The sequence below is a fragment of the Chaetodon auriga genome, chromosome 8 (genome assembly GCF_051107435.1).
Source record: "Chaetodon auriga isolate fChaAug3 chromosome 8, fChaAug3.hap1, whole genome shotgun sequence".
Lineage (NCBI taxonomy): Eukaryota > Metazoa > Chordata > Actinopteri > Chaetodontiformes > Chaetodontidae > Chaetodon > Chaetodon auriga.
Window position 1 is genome coordinate 14,167,554 of NC_135081.1, and position 18,645 is coordinate 14,186,198.

An 18,645-nucleotide genomic window follows, 5' to 3' on the forward strand; every position below is an offset into this window, starting at 1 on the left:
AAATAAAAGTATTCGTGCAATGATTAACAGTTTAAATGTAGGCTATTTGTAAAATGTCATCTGATTCAGTACAAGATTATCACCAGCATGGAGGGACTTCTTATGACTTAAAATCATGTTTTCATATATTGCAGGATGGTAAGAAGAGTGTTTATGTTTGAAGATCACAAAATAAAAAGTGTGGTGGTAAGAGAATAAAATGGAGATACAGGAACAGGAGTCTTGTGACAATAGTCAGGAAGTTTATGGTATCAGCAGCAAAAATCGGTTTGTTTAAAATTCAATTAAAGCAGCACCCCGACCCGCGGCTCAAGCAGCACAGCGTATCGTCAGGTGGGGGAAGCTTCATTTAATGGTAAGAAAACATTTGTTTTCTGCAATGTTTCACAGAAATCAGTCATGTCCCTCAGACCAACCGGAGGGGCTACCAGATAATGTCTTAACTGGAACAAGATACCTTTTATAATTACACACATAATCCACGGAAATATTTCATAGCCTGACAAAAGCTTTGGGTAAAGGTAACACTTTGCTGCTTTCTACTACTCTATTATTTCAGAGGGAAATATTGTACTTTTGTTGAAAAAGAATTCTCATATGAGCTTGTAAAATATGACAAAGTCTTGTAAACAATGGTGGAAGAAGTCTTCAGAGTTTTAAATGGAGTAAGTGTCAATATTACAGTGCAGTGTTTACTACAAAATACTTAGTCCTGCATTCAAAAACTTAAGCAAATGTATGAGCATCAAATCGAACTGAAAGTACCAAAAATAAAAGCATGCATTGTGCAGAATGGCCTACTTCAGATTCTTCTATATTATTGGATTATGACTTCTGAAAAATTGTGTTCATCACTTTAATGTTGCAGCTGATTAAGGTGGAGCTAATTTTACTGACGTTACTGTGTACACTTAATGCTTAATAATAGGTCATAATTTTAGTTGATTTATGTTTTATACTATTCATATAAATGTGCAAAGTAACTAGAAACTGAAGTTATCAATCATATTTTCCTCTAATGTAGTGAAGTTCCAAAGTAACATCAAGCAGACAAAGTACAAAGTAACGAACATATATAATGAGAACACTGATTTTTGTCCTAATTTTGCAGGACAGTATTTTTACTTTTATACTGATATTACTATTACACTACTATCAGCAAAAAATGCAGAAAGTGCCTGAAGTATTTGCAGTGTTATGTGTGAGATGACTGGATTATTATTACTGTCAATACTCTGTTTGTAGGTAGAAAAGGGCCATCTAAATTAATATTAAACAATTAAATGAGATGCTAATAGATAAACTTGTGAAATTCAGGGTATGTCCTATTCTAAGAATAAAAATCATGTTTGTCACACAAATACAAAATCACGTCAGATTCCTGCATTAGATTTGAGAAAAAAGAGAAAAAGGCCAGTCATTCTTCTTCAGCAGCCTCCCTGGGGATAGCATGTTTTATTACATTTTTGCAGTGTCCAGACACATTGCAGGGGAGAGAAACAATCCAAATCAGTGAATAACACATGATATACACAGTTCCTTGTGGGACCCTAAGGCATTAAAGAGCCACGAGTTCCATTTAAGAAATGTCTAAGACATGAAACATTATTCTAATAAGTGGGGAAAAAAATAAAGGAGTAAATTTTAACGTAGGACAAACCAGGATTATAGTGGATCACTTCTGCCCACAAGCCAAACACTCCACACTGAATCAGGAGCACTTAGCCAAAATACACTTTTAGCAGAACTTACTCATGTTATTTTAAAATTCTTCCTCAATGACACTTAAATTAGAAAGGAACATAATCAAAATATTAAGTGTAAAAAATGCAAAAATATGAACCAGAAGCTGTACATTACACATTTCTTTTAACAAACTGTCTAAACATTCAAACATAGCATCTATCTGCCATCTAATATGCTTCTAATATGTACTTACCCAATCTGTTAAAAAAAAAAGGAAAAAACAATTTTTTAACCACAAAGTGGGTTGAACAACTCAAGACACCGAGTAATAAACTCACACCACACGCATTTCAAGCTTAAAAAAACTCAAACAAATCATTTAAAAAGTTAATCAAAACAGTTTATGTTTTTACAAATGAACTATTTTTTGTGACAAAGGTTGTAATAGATGGATTGAACATTTGGTTAGTCAATTTATGAGTGTCCGTTTGTCCAAAATATCAACAGCTCATGATCAAAACTCAACTTAAAATCCAAACTTGCTAAAACTTCATTCTTAAAACCATTCCAGACTCATCTGAAACCATCACCAGATCTCCAACGTTAGAAGAAAAAGGACTATTCCTGACTAAAATCTTCAAAAACCATACACTTTACGCAAGGTCCCGGTGTTTCAATTATCTCTTTGCACTTGGGTTGTCAGGCTTTTCCTCGGGGTGGCTTTTCTCGTGCGCTTTCAAAGTGCGCTCACGACCAAAGCTCTTCCCGCAGGTTGGACAGGCAAAGCGGCCCACGGCGTGAGCCCGCGACATGTGGGCGTCTAGCTGCTCCGGACGGGCGAAGCTCTCTTCACATTCTTCGCAGGGGTGGGCTTTTCGCGGGGTGTGTTTCTCCTTCTTGTGAGCGCGGAGCTGAATCAGGCCGGCGAATGTGAGGTCACATTCAGGACAGGGGTGCTGACGAGACGCGGCGGGATCGACTTTAGGTTTCTTCTCCTTTCCTGGAGCTTGACTGTCGTCCTCGACGCTCTTTTTGTCTTCCGTTTCTGATTTTGCTGCTGCTTTAGAAGGACGGCCGCGCTTTGCTCCACCTGCTTTTCCTTTTTCCTCTGCTGGAGGTGCTGCCACTGACTCTGATGTGCTGCTGGCTTTCACTGGCTCCTCAGGTGCTTCTGCCTCATCCTTCTTTTTCCGCTTTCCCTTTTTCTCAGCAGCTGCCAGGTCTTCGGCTTTGGAAGGTCGTCCACGTTTCTTGATGGATGAAGCACTGCCGTTGCATTGCTGACCTTCAGGGTACTTCTCCTGGTGTGCTACCAGCTCTGCCTCCGTGTCAAAGCCCTGACCACACTTCTTACAACGGTGGGTTTTTGCAGGGTCCTCCGGCTGTTCTGCAGTCTCTACGTCTGGGCGGGGATGTTGGGTCAGGCGATGAGTACGCAGCAGTCCAGCACTCCTGAAGGTTTCATTGCAATCTTTACATACCAACTGTCTCTCTGGACACACCTGTCTTCTGTGGGCCGTGAGCTGCAAACATGACAAGTAACAGAAACATTTAGCATGAACTAGAATGTGCTGAATATTTTTATTTTGGAATTCATGGACTTATTTAGTTTTAATACTCAGTCAGTGACAAATTACTCACTTCAGAGAATGTTTTAAAGCTCTCTTTGCAGTGAACACATTTGAAGGGCTTGTCGTCCTTGCTGTGTGTTGGCTGGTGCTGCGTCAGTTCCTCAGATGACAGAAATGTGCGGTCACACACATAGCACGTGAACAGTGTGTTTCCCTAGGCAGACACAAAGAAAGAGGGTCCAAAGTTAAAACAATTTAAGATCGAGAACTAAAATCTTAAAGTTATCGGACTGACTTTATCAGCCAAGGACATGATGTGCAGGAGTTTATCTTGGGTTATTGAGGGTTATCGACAACTAACACAGTAAATATGTCTAAAAGTGTGAAACACAGATTCCAACAAAGTTGGGACATTGCGTAAAATGCAAATAAAAGCAGAATAAAATCATTTGCAGACAAACTGTGTTTACCAACAACACTTTCATGAAGTGTTCCTGAGCCCATGTGTTAATATCCATTATACAAGCATGTGTTTCACAGCGGTGAACCTCGCTGCATCCTTGCTTGTGAACGACTGAGTCTTTCCAGGATGCCCCTTTCATTCCCAATCATGATGCTATTACCTGTTACCATTGAACCCATTTACCTGTGGACTGTTCCAAACAGGTGTTTTTGGAGCATTCCACTACTTTTTTGGAATCAGGGTGTGATGTACAGTGTGCATCCTCTTGAATCACGCCACATCAAACTTAATACATATTTTGCGAAATATTGATCTCAGTTTCACAAAATAATTTTAACAAGTGAATGCACTTCGGCTCTTTGTCACAATCATTTTTTTCCCTTGCACTGCAATGTAATGAACTTAAGAGCAATATAAAAGATTAAAGATCACAGAATATGACAGATTGTGCTTTTATATTAACCAGAAAATAACGGGTGAAATATAAGAAACCTGGTTCATTTAACTATGTAAGCATGTTCACAGAAAATTAGAGATGAAAAGGATCAGGTAGTGCAATAGAAGAAAGATCATACAACTCAGTGTCAGCATGTAGGGCTGACAGCAGATTGTGTTTATGAAAACCTGCCTTAAACGACAATTAAATGTACACTGGTATGTATATATAAGCACAATTTGTCAAATTTGACAACCCATTTCAAGTGAAATGACTGAAGTGACGTTGTAAAGCGTACCTGCTGAAGCTGCTGCTTGTACTCTTCCCGGTGGCTCTTCTTCATATGCCTTTCCTTGGCTTTGGCACTGCAGAAAGTGATGAAGCACTGGAAACACTGCAGATTTTCATGCTGGTCTGGAAAGGAGGGAGATGAGACAATACAGACAACGTTAAATTAAATTGCTTTCAGAGAAACTGAGTTAAAGTTGTGACCACTGTAATACTTACAAGACTGAACGGGGGGTGCAGGAGGTCCATTCAAAGTAATGGGTTTGTATGGTTCTGCTGGCTTTTCAGGGGGCACTTCTGGAGATGGATCTGGTAATCCCCGTCCCATCACTATCTCCTCTATGTTCAAAATCTCCGAGTCCATCCTGGTATAATGGGTGGTCTCAACAGGCACTCACAATAACTTCCCTGGATTCAATTAAAGAAAAACGCAGAAACAAAGACAACATAAAACTATGGATGCATGCTTGAAGGAAATAACAGCAGTTTGGATAACATCGGGAACATAACATCACGTTTAGCCCATACAAATCGTTAAATTCAACAGATGACACCATATAAATGACTTCCCCTGCTAATCAGGCTGAAGTAACGCTAACCGTAAAATAATTTTGGTTACAGAAACCACAACGTACACAGCCAGAGGGTCGTTTCACTGTTAGTTCAGTTTCCCCACAGGGATCACTCAAGTTTCAGCTCATCTTGGTTAACGTAACGTTCCTGCCTTAAGGCCGCTAGCTAAGCTAACTAGCTCCGTGAAAGCCTACGAGCATCCGGCCTTCGGTTCTTTGAATAAAATGCCTTAGCGGGTCTAAGCTGGTAAACTGGGACGGTTTACAGAATTGGTGATGGCTTTAGTTTAATGTCTGTGCACGTAGCTAACGCTAATCATTAAATACCAGCCTACCGAGTGGGCTACCGCTAGCTAGCTGCTACTGGTTAGCGCTAACAACACTGGCTGCCATTCAAAGTGGATCGAAGACTTTTCGTGCCTTTTCACACACCAAGTTTTAACTCATTGTTTGGCGCTTGCATGCATCTGCTATGTATCAATGTGGCGTACAGCAGTCTCTATACCTAAAGCACATGATTTAACTAGCAAATGTAAGACTGAGTAGACGTTTTCGTTACCTCTGACCGCTCTTTGAAGGTAGTTTGACTGGGAGAGTTGACCCTAGAGAAGTACAACTGATAGATCGGACACTTCCTGGTGTATGGTTGCGATAGCCGTTGGTACAACTAAGATGGCTGCCGGAGAGTCCTCAATTCAATGTTTTAAATGGTAATGTTTAGACAAAACATTAAAATATAAAATAAAGCCTTGTCGTTCCGTAGCTGATACAGTGCAACACTTCGCATCGTAGTGAGTGTAGGAAAAACACAGACCTTCAATGGAAACGATGTAAATGACTTAATAAGTCTACAGTTCAACGGTACTATAAAAAAAAAGATTCTGGTCCAAAATGTTACCATACCTGTTAATATACTGTAATAACTAATAAAACATGCGAAAACACACAACAGGACAAGAACACCTTTCTGGACGTGCTTTTGAACTGAGTTCCTTTTCTATTCAGTTTGAATCTATGGTTGATCTCAGTCACGTGACCCAAACAACTTCGTCAAAAGTACTTTATTTTCATTCCCTGTAGCTGAATTGTTTTGTTGACCTCCTACCCCCACGCATTATATTTACTCACCGTTATATTTCATGTTTAGCCACGCAAAAGCTTGGCCTCAAAACTTTGCAGTCCATTTCTAAGTTATATGCACCCTTCACGCTATTTCTGTACACAATATTCTTTGTATTTATTATCTCATATCCCTGTATTATGAAGCACCTCTGGAGTATGTGTCTATATTCAATGTACAGTTCTTTCTATTGTAACATTACCTTTATGACTTTATGTGGGATACATATGACTTATTAAATACTGTATACCAAAATGTCTGCTGTCAAACATTTCTTCTTCAAAAAAGGGAAAAAAAAACCCCAGCAACATTGCATGTGTTTCGTTCATCTGCCTTTTATTGTTTCCTGAAACAATCAAATTTTCAAATAAATAATGTTCAAATTTATGGAGCCAAAAACAAGCTCATTATAGAATTAAATGAGGTCAGGTTAAAATAAGTAGTAAAAAAAACATCATGGTAACTTTTCTTCTTATTTTGCAGCACAAAATGTATGGCTATGAGTATTTTTTACATTTCCTTCTGAAGGGAAATTCATTTTCACACTTGCTCAAAAACATCACAAGCCACAACACAAAGCATTTCTTTTTAAAACTGCAGCACAATAAGCCTACAGAATAATGACGCTGCCAGCGGAAGGCATCATGGAAATGTTGTGAGGATAGTACAGATACTTTCTTTTTTCTTTTTTTGATTTGCTGGGTTTACATATGCCAAAAACACAGTTACATTCTAAGCTAGAATGTAAAATTTTGAAAAAGAAATGGTAAAGTCTGTAGCGGACACTACTCTTTTCCTGAACTCCCTTGATTATGGAAATTCAAAAAGCAGTTGTGGTTGCGTGAGATACAAAGAAAGACACAGCACTTAAGGCATAGCACTCGAGATGTTCTCTGACAGTCTCCGAATCGACATCTCCCCCCTTCTCCCTCCCCAAGCTGCTCTGGCCAGTGACCTGAGCCATCGTACCGTGTGGCTGCATCTGGAAGAGGACTTTCCTCCACCAGGCTGGGACTGGGGGTTTCATTTGTTGCGTGAACCTTCTCTGTCGGGGGTTGAGGGGGAACTGAGTCCTGGGTATCAGAGCCGCTGGAGAGGATCAAAGCCTTGGAAACCTCCAATCTGAAGGCCATGAGAGTCAAAGGTGCAGATGCTGCCCTGTGATCCTCTCTGTATAGGAGCCAGGAATTTACTAAAGCCAGATCTGTTAGGTACCAGAGCACCGCTTGAGGCCAGCAGGTTGGGGCTGAGGCAGTGAGAGGGATAGAGTAAAGATTTAGCAGATCTTTGTTGAGATGAGCAGACATCTGGGCCTTCTCAAAGTTGTCAATTAGTGAGGCCATGCTCCTCTGGCCGTTTCCAGCAGTAGAAAGTATGAAGCCACAGTTTGATCTGCGTAACATCAGCTTCCCATCCGAGCTTACGAACTCATCTCCGATCTGTCCTCGTGCTCCTCCAACCCTTCCTGCACCATGAACCCCAGCGACCAACAGACGCTCCAACATAGCAGGGGTGGAAAGCTCCTGTTTGCAAAGAAACACCATGCTACCTTTGGGAACCATTTTTTCTACAGCATCTTCTTTGCCGGACAGACCCAATTTAAGATCCACATGTAAGAGCAAGCCGCCAAATCCAATTAATGTAGTACAGTGGAGAGACATTTTCTTATTGTGCATCTTCCCAGTTAAAGGAAGTGGATACTGGTCCACTGCATAGTCACCGCCTCGTCTCAGTGACTGACACCCTGCTTTGAAACGGCACAGTAATGGCTGAGCTTTCCACAGGGGATCAGTCTGTGAACCATTCAGGTTATTTGGCCTGTCCTGTTGCCTTTGCCCGTTGGTATGCTGAGAAATGTCACTCTGACTGCTTGAGAGATTTTTGCTGTGCTGTACATTGAGAAAGTCACTCTCATGTCTTCCTTCCTTAACATTGCTGTTGACCGGATCCTTCGCGGGAGAAGCAAGCTTCAAGATGCGAGACAGCTTGAGGAAACGGGAAAGTGGCATGGCTTCAGAAATCAAGGGCACCTTAGTCAAGTCCTCCCAGTACAGCCTTGGACTGGGAAACTGAAAAACAGCAAGAGACCAAATAAACCTTTAGTGGTCTGGCGTCAAACTAACAGGCGAGTAAACATTCATGAAAAGGGTCACAACAGAGCACGAACCTTCAAAGTTCCCATTGCAATGTGGATCCCAACAAATTGTGCAACCTCTCTGGCTGTGACAGGGTTGGGCATGATGGACAATTTATTTGTGCAACTGGCAATTTCTACCCAAGTGTCCCAACCAAAATATTTGGAAAAATAATCAATGGGCTCTCTTGTCCTGTTTTCCACTCTTGGTGTTTGAAGCAGGCTCGTTGAAGATGGTAAACTAAGGGAGAAAAAACAAAAGGATCATGAGCACAATACCAATGAATCACGCACAAGAGGAGAACAATTACCAAGTTCTTTTTAACATATTAATCTCCAAAACCCTGAGTTCTCACTTAATTTACCAATTTAAGATCAGTTTCCGTTACAATAAAAATGCAAAATATGACGATGTTTGAAGACTGCAAACATTAAGATATACTGTACTTTTGTGACATTTCTTCGGGCTGTCGTGTTTGGTTCTTGTAGAAATAAGCCATTACTTCTGCTTCTGTGTCAAGCTGAGGATCAGACAATTCAAAACCACCCACATCCTCTTCATCTGAACTCTGGAGGAGAAAGTCTCGGAGGTCTGGTGGATGTTGCCACTCAGCATCTGCCTCAACTGAAAGATCAATTATTATACACAGACGTGTTTTTTTTTTTAAAGTCTGATGAACATTTTTTATCAAACAGCTCCAAATACTGGTCATTTTAAAAACAAACCTTGTCCATCTGCAAAGTCATTGACCGCTGATTCTGATAATAGTCCTCTCACTCTCATTTCCTGGTAGTCTGGTGCAGAATGGCTGCCTTCATCTGCTGTAGACAGATTCAACATTAATAAAGAAGTCTTGCTATAATATTTCGTAAAAGGGGAGTATCACTGGAAAAGGCAATGACTCACTTAAATTACTATCTGTTGCTTGATGTTCTGTCTGCAGGCCATCCGTTGATATTGTCGTGGTTAAATTTCCAGGGTTGGTCTGAGCAGCTCCCAGTAGAAACTCCCTCTCCTCCTCCTTCACTGGGTAGAAGATACACTGGCTGGTGTTGAACTCAGGGCTGATACGAGAGTCCCTCGTTGTCTCCGCACTCTCCATGACTGAAAGCAAAGAACCAAAAACATCCATCTCTGAAAAGGCAAAGCCCTAAAAGGCTTACAGACTGTGAAAGCAGTCCACAAAGTGGATTTACCACTTCTAGCGGTAGTGCAAGCTTCAGTATTCAATCATCACCTTTCAAAACTAGAGCTCGGCAGTGATTAGCTTAGCTTAGCATTAGGCGAGACAGCAGTTCAAAACTACACCAATCATCAACACCCCTCAAGCTCTGTAATCACATCTCGCTTTAAACAGTAATGTAAAAAATTATGGTTTCAAAAGGGAGCTGCATTGTCTAACAACAGTTTATTCACCTGCTCAGTACTTGTTTGCGATATGTTCGCTGTTAACCAGGCAACCTCAGTGTGACTAAGCTAAGCTAATCACTGACTCACTACAGCTCCATATATAATGCACATCAGAATGGTATTGATCTTTTTTTTTTTTTTTTTTTTTTTTTTTTTTTTTTTAACTCTCAGAATCATCTTTCCAAAAATGTGGAACTAGCACTAAAATGTACCTACAGTGTAGCCTAACACTTACAGGGACTGGAGGTGTTTTCAGTGTTGACCGACTCCACATTCCATCGGATATGTCTGCTGCCCTGTGTGGCCTCACTCAGCACAAGGCTTGTCTCCTCCTTCACCAGAACAGTCCTTATATCACGGTGATGCTGTGGCTGCACAATTGCACTCTGTTTATTTTGAGAGGCAGCTGCAACAAGTGGTGGATCTGAGATATTCTCCTCAACCTTGATCTCCTGGCTTTCAAGGACTTGTACTTCATTCTCACCAACACTGTCCAAACCCTGGAATGAAAACAAAAGTTGTGAGGTTGCAATGTTGAATTCATCACTCGTTATGTATGGTATTTGTACAATCAGCATCTCACTTGTCTTTGATTGTTCCTTACTGTCATCGGGCATGGCTCCCTTTCAGCAGTCGTTCTCTCTCTAGACGTGAGGAACTTCTCAAGTATGATGCCCGGAGACTGGTCCCTGTCACGTTCCTCTCCTTGCTGCAGTCCTCTTTCATTCATTACCTCCTCAACACTAGTGGTGACCGACTCCAGCTCAAACACAACTTGCTCTTCTGGAGATTCCTCTAATGTAGAGGGCATAGAAGACAAAGATGCGACAGGAGCAGTAGCTGTGTTGGCCTCGAATTCAGGCATGGTCTCTGGCTTTGAAGTCTTTGTGCTGGCCTCACCTTCATTATTAATTTCTGAATCAGAGGTGAAAGGATGTTTTTCATAAACTACTTGACATTCCCCCTGTTCTCTCTCTGATTCTGTTCCTTTGACAGTATCTCCAACTGAAACTCTCTTTGATATCACATCCCTTTTTAGACATCCTGTTCCTCTTCTCCTACCTCTTGTAGCATTCCTAACAACAGCTCCTTTCCCTCCTTCTTTTTTCTTCTGGACTAAGATTTCTTCCTCTTCTTCTTTGATCTCCACTTGACGAGTGGAGCATGACACAGTCTGTGAAGTTAGACTTTTTTCAGTTTCATTACGAACTTGCACAGTGCTTCCACCCTCAGAATTGCAGGTTGCATTTGATTCATTTTGGGCAACAGTGTCTCCACGACGACTTGGATCATCTCTTTCATTGAGCTCCCCAACAGTGACTAAATCTACCTCAAAAAGTAAATCCTCCTTAACGTCTTCATCTGTCGTGACCCGGATTTCAGCTTCTGAGCTCGGATTCTTTAGGGTACCTTCTTCTCGTTTGTCCTCATCTGATGTCAAAGGCTCCCCTGTCTCCAAACTCTTTGTCTGACCAGTGATATTTAAAGCAGACTCAGATGTGAAATTTGGGGGGCTCTCACTGTCTTTAATTTGTGCAGATGGTGAGTGTACTTCTGGAGGGATATGACATTGTTCATGTGATTCTGTTTTAGTTTCACCCTTATCTTCATAGGCACTCATTTCAACATCTGAAGGTGGAACAGGTAAAGATGGGGACGGAATCAAAGCTGGAAAAGAGACACTTCGCTCACGGTCTTCTAATGTCATCTCTCCTATCTCAGGCTCAGTATCCCAGTCTGCAGCAGCATTCATCACCCCAACAACCTTATCATGCTGCTTAGGAAGCTGGTAAAGATCCAGCCTGGAGACACCCTCAAAGACGTTCCCATTGGTGTAAGTTAGACCAGGACTTTCTACGATATGCACTGTTGCCTTGTGCTTCTGAAGGGATGAGACTTCACTAAATCTCTCCCCACAGTCCTTACACTCTAAGGCACGCTTGGAATGACAAGAGGTTATCACTCCTTCAGTCTCCACTTTTGAGGACGCTTTACGTTTCCTGGTTGTCTTTGGCTTAGTGGGCATTGTCTCAGGTGGTTGATGGCAAACCTGTAGCGAGGACAACAATGAAAGAGCTTTCTGGTTCTTTTTGGGTCTTCCTCCTTTTTTCTTACTGCCTGCTGTGAGAATATTTGTAGACTCGCTTGCTGGATGTTTGAGTCTGTTGTCTTTACTCTGTTGGGACACTCTTTGGGACTCCTGTGGTGAAGTCTCTTGTGTCTGACCTGATGCCTTTGAAGCATCTAACTTGTAAACTTTCAGCTGGGGTTGTTTATGACCTTTCAGCAGAAGTAGAGCATCTTGTGTTATGTGTGGGCCAGGTATGTCTGCTACAGCTGTGCCCTTTTTTTCTTTTTCCTCTCTAGCTAGGTTTTTCTTTCGCCTCCCATCCTTTGCATTCTTGGGCTCTTTCCGCATTATTTTTGCTTGTTTTTTCTTTTTAAACACAGGCGAGGCAACAGTTTTGTGCTCACTTATATGTTTAACACCTTTTGTGGCCACTACTTTTTGCTTTTTAATTTTATTTTTTCTTGTATCGTCTTTGATTTCTTGTACCTGCAGGTCTTGGGTTGATGAAGGTGATTTTACTTCACCTGTAGATACCAAATGTCCTGCTTTCTTGTCCTTTTTCCCCTTTCTTCCTTTCTTCTGTGATGGTACTTTTTTTTCTGAGAGATTTGTTGTTGGTGTTTTACCTCTTATCACATCTTCCTGCATTGGCTCATGCTGCTGTGATGGCTTCTTCTGCCTCTTGTTTTTCTTCTCTTTGTTTTGTGGACCAAACTTGACAACAAGATGAGACTTTTTTCTTCTTTGGCGTTTGGCAGGCTGAACATCAATTTGTAAATCATCCTTGTATATGGATCCAACCAGTTCTTGCATATATCCTTGAAAGATAAACGCCCTGGCTGGCTTTCTTTTCCGCACTTTCACCAGTTCTTGAGCTGACATCACATTCACAGATAATTCTGAGATCTGTGGCACCTGCTTTGTCTCTAATTGTGGTGGAACCTCTTCTTTAGATGATGTGACCTCAACTTCAGACAGGTTCTCCACCTGCTCCTGACCCTCCTTGCTATCTACTAGCAATTTCTCAGATGGTTCTAGTTCATCCTTTTCCTGTGTCTCTTGTGGTGCGGCTCCATCGATCACAGGGTGAACCGGATCTGTACTTACTGTTTGTATCTGTGATTCAACCTCTTTTTTGGGATTAGTTTCAGATTCACTTGGAGTTTCAGTAAGAGTGTGTGATGGAACAAAAGGGCAAGTATGAAGGTCCTGTTCTTTTTGTAACGGTGTCAGCTCCAACTCAATTGTATGCAAAAGGGGTGGGACTGGCAGGCTGGTCTCCTGCTCATGTATTACAGTCTGATCTGGAGTCTGATCAGAAGTCTGCTCTAGTTCAGTTGTTGGTACCAGAGAGGAGGATGGGATTTCATTTTGTGGCATAGTTTGGGATTGTTCCAGCTCCACAATTGGCATCAAGGCGGGAGTAAGTTCTAATATGACTGTTTGCTCAAGGTTTTGTTTGAGAACTACCTCATTCTGACAAACAATTTGTTCCATAGGATCAGAATGAATTGCACTAATATCGGGTTGTTGAAGGATCTGATGCATTACTTCTCCCTCAGGTCTCTGTTGTTCAGTCTGAACGAGTGTTAGCTCTATATTTTCACCTGCTGCTATGTGGGAACCTAGTTCAGAGAAAGAGGGGTTTTCCAACTGTCCATCTGGTGTAATAGGTTCCAGTATAATTGTTTGTTCCATTGAATCACATGGGTTGTTTGAAGGATCCAACTCAACTGTCTTAGATTCTGTCTGTTTCAGTCCCATAAAATCTATTTGTGGTGGATTGAGATTCAAAGTCACTGGTTCTGCCAGTTCTGATATCCGTTGCACTTCCAGAGGTGGGGCATGAGGTGGTACCTGCCCCAATATGACAACTTGGTTCACTTTCTGCACATTTCCCAAAGATTCAATAAGTCTGCGAATCTGCTCTGTGTCAATATTAGCATCAACTTTTTGTAGAGGTCCATTGGGCTCCACCTGTAGTAGTGCTGGTTGGCAAATAGATATTGGAGTAATAATGGGTGTACTTTGTTTCACTTGTGGCCCAGCTGGGAGGGCATTACTGGCTGCAGCAGGCATCACATTGTGCTTAGTTTTAATGTGATGTAGCCGTGTCTTGGTACTCTTGAATGTAGCCTTGCATACAGAACAAGGATACATTGTAGAAGCACCTAAAGATAGTAAAAGAAGAAAGTTGTGATGCATTGTGGTATTTTTCTTGCAACCTGACAGACATAGTTTGTTATCTAGATTTTTAATAATTTCTAAGGATGCACCGATATGAAATTTCAGAGCTGATAACAATAACTGATAATTATCTGTTTGTTCCGGCCCCGATACCAATACAATAACCAATAATATAAAACTCAAAAAGTCAAAAAAGTGAACAGGACAGTGTGTTTCTATTGTAATGTGAGCCAGATAAACAAGTGAAATGATACTACTGCTACATAATTGACTTGAAAACTTGGTCTGGAGTCTTCTCTAGTTCAGTGGTTGATCTAGTTCAGTTCAACTACTGAGTCTTCTCAGTCCAGGTAGCACATAAAAAGGGATGTGCTACCTTTTTATATATATTTTTCACATTCTCACTCAATTTTGGGTTTAACACTCCATTGAGAATCCCATTGTTGAAGCATAACTTCCTTTTCCAATATGTGTGTGTGTGTGTGTGTGTGTGTGTGTGTGTGTGTGTGTGTGTGTGTGGCAATGACATGGAGAGCACAGCAGAGGAGAAAAGCAGAGTGGCAAAAGTCACAATTCAAGACCAGGCTTTAAGTGGTGTTCTGTCCTCAGTCATGCCCCATATTATTGGCTGAAATTCCATTATTGAAACATTAACAGTAACTTAAGTTTCTTACTTAATGGACGATAACAAATCGCCCCCTGACATATCCCTCATCCCTAATAATTTTCTAATGGTGGATCATAAAGTCCAAGACCAAGAATCTACAGCCATGCCAGGAGCTCTGAGAGGCTGTACTAAGGCACAGCAGTGCTTTAGTACAAATGACAGAGTCCACAGGTATAATTTCAACAATGTTTATTTTTTAGTTTAAAATGTTAGCATGCTAATTTACTAATTAGTACTAAACACAGCAAGTCCTGCTGAGGGTAATGAGAATGTTATTAGTTACTAAAGTATTGGACAAATTTAAATTCTGGCCTGATGATAGTGCTACATGACAAGTTAAGGGATCAACAGTGTGATTCTAATTCATCCTGAGGGGGACCTGAATGACTAGGTATCATGGCAATCCATCAGGAGATTTCACTCAGAGCCACAAATGTGAACCTCATGGTGGCACTAGATGAAATGCCAGAGCATCGACAAAATCAATAGTATTCATCCTTTGCGAGCCATGACTGTCTGCTCAAACTTTCACAGAAATCCATTCCATAGTTGTTGAGTTATTTCAGTCTGGAGTAAAGGGGTGGACCGCCTGACAAACAAACATTGTCATGCTTACAGCCAAGCATGCTAGTGCTGCTAAAAAGTATGTCACAATTTTAATACGTAAAACAATAAGAAACCCATAGTATGTACATTTTTCTTACCTTCATCTTTCTTCGGTAGTGCTTTAGCTGTGGTGTCGACCTCATCTCCTTCAGCTCCCTCTGGCAAGTGTGACACCATGTGTTTCTGCAGAGCTTTGGACATGGTGAACCTCTTTCCACATTCCTTGCAAACATAAGGCCTCTCCCCTGTGTGTGTGCGGCGGTGATACTTGAGCAATGTCATGGTTTTGCAAGGTTTGCCACAGTCAGTGCAGGCATAACCATCCAGGCCAAAATGAATTTTTTTATGAAGGGTGAGCTCTGATGATTTGTTGAAGGCCTGGCCACAGATTGGACACTTGAATGGTTTCTTCTCTATGTGTGCTTTCTGGTGGGCCATAAGCTCTATGGAGTTTGTGAAGTGGCGATCACAAACGTAACAAGCAAAAAGAGCGTTTCTCAGTATGCACTGTTCATATTCTGCTGGGTGGCTCAACTTCAGATGACGCTCTTTGCTCTTGTGATCACTGAAGATTATGTGGCACTCGATGCACTGCAGGGAGAGCTGGGATGCTAGAGGGAAACAGGGCAGGAGGGAAGACACTTGTATGAGATACTTCCATATTCTTAGAATAAAGACAAGTAGTTCTAGTAAGTATAAAGGCTTGCAAAAAGAAAAATGTGGCTCTGGAGGGTAAATATAGTGGCTTAAGAAACAGAAGGCCAACTTCATATAGTAAACACAGTTTGTGAAAGGAGACCAAACCTCGTCTACAACTTCCCCTTACCAGCTAAATAATGCTGCATTCATTTATTGTCACACATGGAAAGTCAAAACAGGAAAACACGTTATTATTGGAGCTATAAAACATGACCAATACTGGACTTTAGAGGCAGACACCAATATAAATTTATGAGAGTTTAAAAAATATGATGTTGATTTATCAGCCAATCGTTTTCATACATGCTTAACACAAATTACATTTTTTGATGAGGATCATTTATTTTTAGGAACTGAAACCTCAGTATGTACTCAGCAGAACATTTGGCACTGCTCTCTGGTGGACATACACATATATGTGCATACCAGTAAATCTGCAATAACCTGACATGGGTCAATATATCAGTCCAAACTAAAGTAGTCCAGTCCATCTATAACCTGCAGCATTTTTTTTGCCTGCTGCTGAACACTGGAAACTATTAACTGCTACATGTTGAACCAGACTTGATACTGTTTCAGTATGACAAAACAAAACAGGGAATCATTTTTTAAAAGCATACTTATTTTGTAAAAGTCCACTGTGCAAATGTATTCCATCATAGTGTTTGCACACAATTAATTACTGAAGATATTTTTGTACAGTAGAGTATTGTGTGTTTAACCTGAAAGGACAGCAATGGCAACAGGGCACTGTAGAAATCACAGTATAGTTCTAAACTCCAATTAATGATCAAATACCAAACAGGTCTCTCAATCCTTGCCTCATTCAGAGAGGTGTAACATAGAATGACACGTATGAAAGGTAACCTACTCACATGTGAGAGGCATTACCAGTGGTTTGGACATGTCCATCTTCAGAGGATCTACCATCGCCTTCTTGGAAGGTACATATTTCCTACCATCACGTACACCTTTATCCTGTTTCTTTGCCTTTTGTCCATCACACCCAGGATTTGTATTTGTACCAGGTACCGGTTCAATGCGGGCACTTGGCTTTGAAGCAGAGTCCACCTCCATCCCTCCAGTGTTATCTGAGGGCTCCGTCAGTGGCTGAGCAGCAGCAGGCTCATTCCCCACCGCTTGCGTGCCTGCCATACATGTAGGTGTTCCTGCCTGTGTCCCATTTTCTTGTGAGGTGACTGGTGTTTCAGTCACAGCAAGAGCAGCTGATTTATTCTCTTCTTCTTGTGCATCTGGCTCACTTTGTGCTGGCTGAGCCTCCGTCTCCATGTCCAGTGGTTTCTCTGTGGTTGCTGTGGTCACAGGGATTGGCCCGATGTGTGACTGGGTTGGACTCTGCATGGCTCCCTGCCTCCTGGCTTCTCAAATCCACTTGTTTATATGTTGTTTCTATGAAATCAGGTCCCACACAGAAACACAGACTGACTGTTAAATACTCAGGTAAACCAACGCATACATGAAGACTCACTGAAAATACCAAACAATGTCTTTTATATCATTCAGACTTGCCGAACAACTTTATTATAACGGAGTCTTTGCACAAATTGATTTTCTTAAAAGCAGCCAACAGCATCTTTTGTTATCGACACGGCGACAGCTGGGAGACCAGCGAATGAATGGGTTTAAAACATTTGTATTACAAAGGAGACTGGCGGACATGGAGGGCGGCCGCTCAAAGCTGTGATATGACCCAAATTCTACACCTGAGTTGGTATGAATAAAGTGTTGTAACATGTTGATAATTCTCTCCACTAATAACCAGACACACGGATAACGGTAGCCCTGTTAGCTTAAATTCACTGATTTGCGATAAAAATTGGGGTTGCAAATGTTATAGCATTTCCGTCTTGTTACTTCGCCAAAGATGCTCAATATTAACTCACTTTCTACGTCCCCTCCCTCTTCAGAGACACTCGTATAGCTCGTATGGACGCAGGAGGATGTAGATTTAAGGTTACCTCGGCTCTCTCGTCCGCCCAAACATCTTTGCGTCGCTTAGCACAAAGCCACAGCGGAGGAGCTGCAGACATCGTGACGTCACGTCTGACAAGGGGCCCAAAGGAATCACGGGAAATGTGGTCTTTCCGGGTCAGTCCTTCCCTCAGCAGACGCTTTGTCCACTCCGTTAAAACCACAACACAACCTGACTTCAACACAGCAGCTCTGATACCACCTAGCCAAGTTAACCCCTTTTTCCCGATTTTAAGATACATTTTGTAATATATACAGCAGAAATTACAATGGTAACTATTCACTTTAGTCATGTCGATTTTATGAGTATAGCCAAAAATCACAATTTTGTCTCAACAGGATTTACAATTTGTAGCTTATACCACAGGACACTTTCTATCCCTAAACTTAGAAACAGAGATGTGGGCTTGAGACTTAACTTAAAAGACTTTATAAGTCATTGCATTTCTATGTTATCTACAATTGTAGAGCTCTTGTTAAAAAGTTGTTAAATTATGAATAATCAACGAATTAATGTATAATTTACGTAATTAATGTAGCATGATACATCAACATCAGATAACTCCAAGGTTTTTTGTTTTGTTTTTTATTGAGCATGCAGCATATGAAGCACCATGTCCTTGCAATAGCAATGCCATTAACTATAGCAACTAAAGTCTCAATCAATGGAATAACATTCTCATGGGAAAACTGTGGGAAAATCCTCCCTGAGACACAACATAGTTCAACAGTCAGGCTGAAT

At 41.2% G+C, this 18,645-nt stretch overlaps 2 protein-coding genes across 9 annotated transcripts; both read right to left on the bottom strand.

Moving 5' to 3' along the window:
- Positions 1-1,420: 1,420 nt before the first annotated feature.
- znf576.2 (zinc finger protein 576, tandem duplicate 2) lies at positions 1,421-5,668 on the bottom strand. 3 transcript variants are annotated; one of them, XM_076738238.1, is made up of 5 exons: positions 5,576-5,668; positions 4,664-4,852; positions 4,455-4,570; positions 3,328-3,471; positions 1,421-3,209 (listed from the first exon to the last, which is right to left on the bottom strand). In XM_076738238.1, the coding sequence occupies exons 2-5, from the start codon at positions 4,806-4,808 to the stop codon at positions 2,364-2,366; spliced, it is 1,251 nt and encodes a 416-aa protein (XP_076594353.1). In that variant the 5' UTR covers positions 4,809-4,852; positions 5,576-5,668; the 3' UTR covers positions 1,421-2,363. The 3 variants fall into 3 exon arrangements, with proteins under 3 accessions (XP_076594353.1, XP_076594355.1, XP_076594356.1); XM_076738240.1 differs by lacking the exon at positions 5,576-5,668 and adding an exon at positions 5,449-5,558; XM_076738241.1 differs by lacking the exon at positions 5,576-5,668 and adding an exon at positions 5,080-5,395.
- A 790-nt stretch (positions 5,669-6,458) lies between these two features.
- Positions 6,459-17,986, bottom strand: znf576.1 (zinc finger protein 576, tandem duplicate 1). 6 transcript variants are annotated; one of them, XM_076737534.1, is made up of 10 exons: positions 17,816-17,986; positions 16,787-17,321; positions 15,311-15,823; positions 10,286-13,923; positions 9,917-10,181; positions 9,178-9,375; positions 8,997-9,089; positions 8,718-8,895; positions 8,304-8,511; positions 6,459-8,205 (listed from the first exon to the last, which is right to left on the bottom strand). In XM_076737534.1, exons 2-10 carry the CDS (start codon positions 17,271-17,273, stop codon positions 6,922-6,924), a joined length of 6,864 nt encoding a protein of 2,287 aa, XP_076593649.1. In that variant the 5' UTR covers positions 17,274-17,321; positions 17,816-17,986; the 3' UTR covers positions 6,459-6,921. The 6 variants fall into 6 exon arrangements, with proteins under 6 accessions (XP_076593649.1, XP_076593648.1, XP_076593647.1 ...); XM_076737533.1 differs by having other exon boundaries at positions 8,997-9,092; XM_076737532.1 differs by having other exon boundaries at positions 10,265-13,923.
- Between the last annotated feature and the right edge of the window lie 659 nt (positions 17,987-18,645).

Excerpts from the sequence above, each read along its gene's own strand:
- znf576.1 (XM_076737530.1), bottom strand. The coding sequence starts at position 17,273 with ATGCAGAGTCCAACCCAGTCACACATCGGGCCAATCCCTGTGACCACA. Across the intron at positions 13,924-15,310 it reads ACTACCGAAGAAAGATGAAG|GTGCTTCTACAATGTATCCT; the intron begins GTAAGAAAAATG and ends TACTATCTTTAG. Across the intron at positions 9,093-9,177 it reads AGCAACAGATAGTAATTTAA|CAGATGAAGGCAGCCATTCT; the intron begins GTGAGTCATTGC and ends ATCTGTCTACAG.
- znf576.2 (XM_076738238.1), bottom strand. The coding sequence starts at position 4,808 with ATGGACTCGGAGATTTTGAACATAGAGGAGATAGTGATGGGACGGGGA. Across the intron at positions 4,571-4,663 it reads TGCACCCCCCGTTCAGTCTT|ACCAGCATGAAAATCTGCAG; the intron begins GTAAGTATTACA and ends CCTCCTTTCCAG. Across the intron at positions 3,210-3,327 it reads GCTTTAAAACATTCTCTGAA|CTCACGGCCCACAGAAGACA; the intron begins GTGAGTAATTTG and ends TCATGTTTGCAG.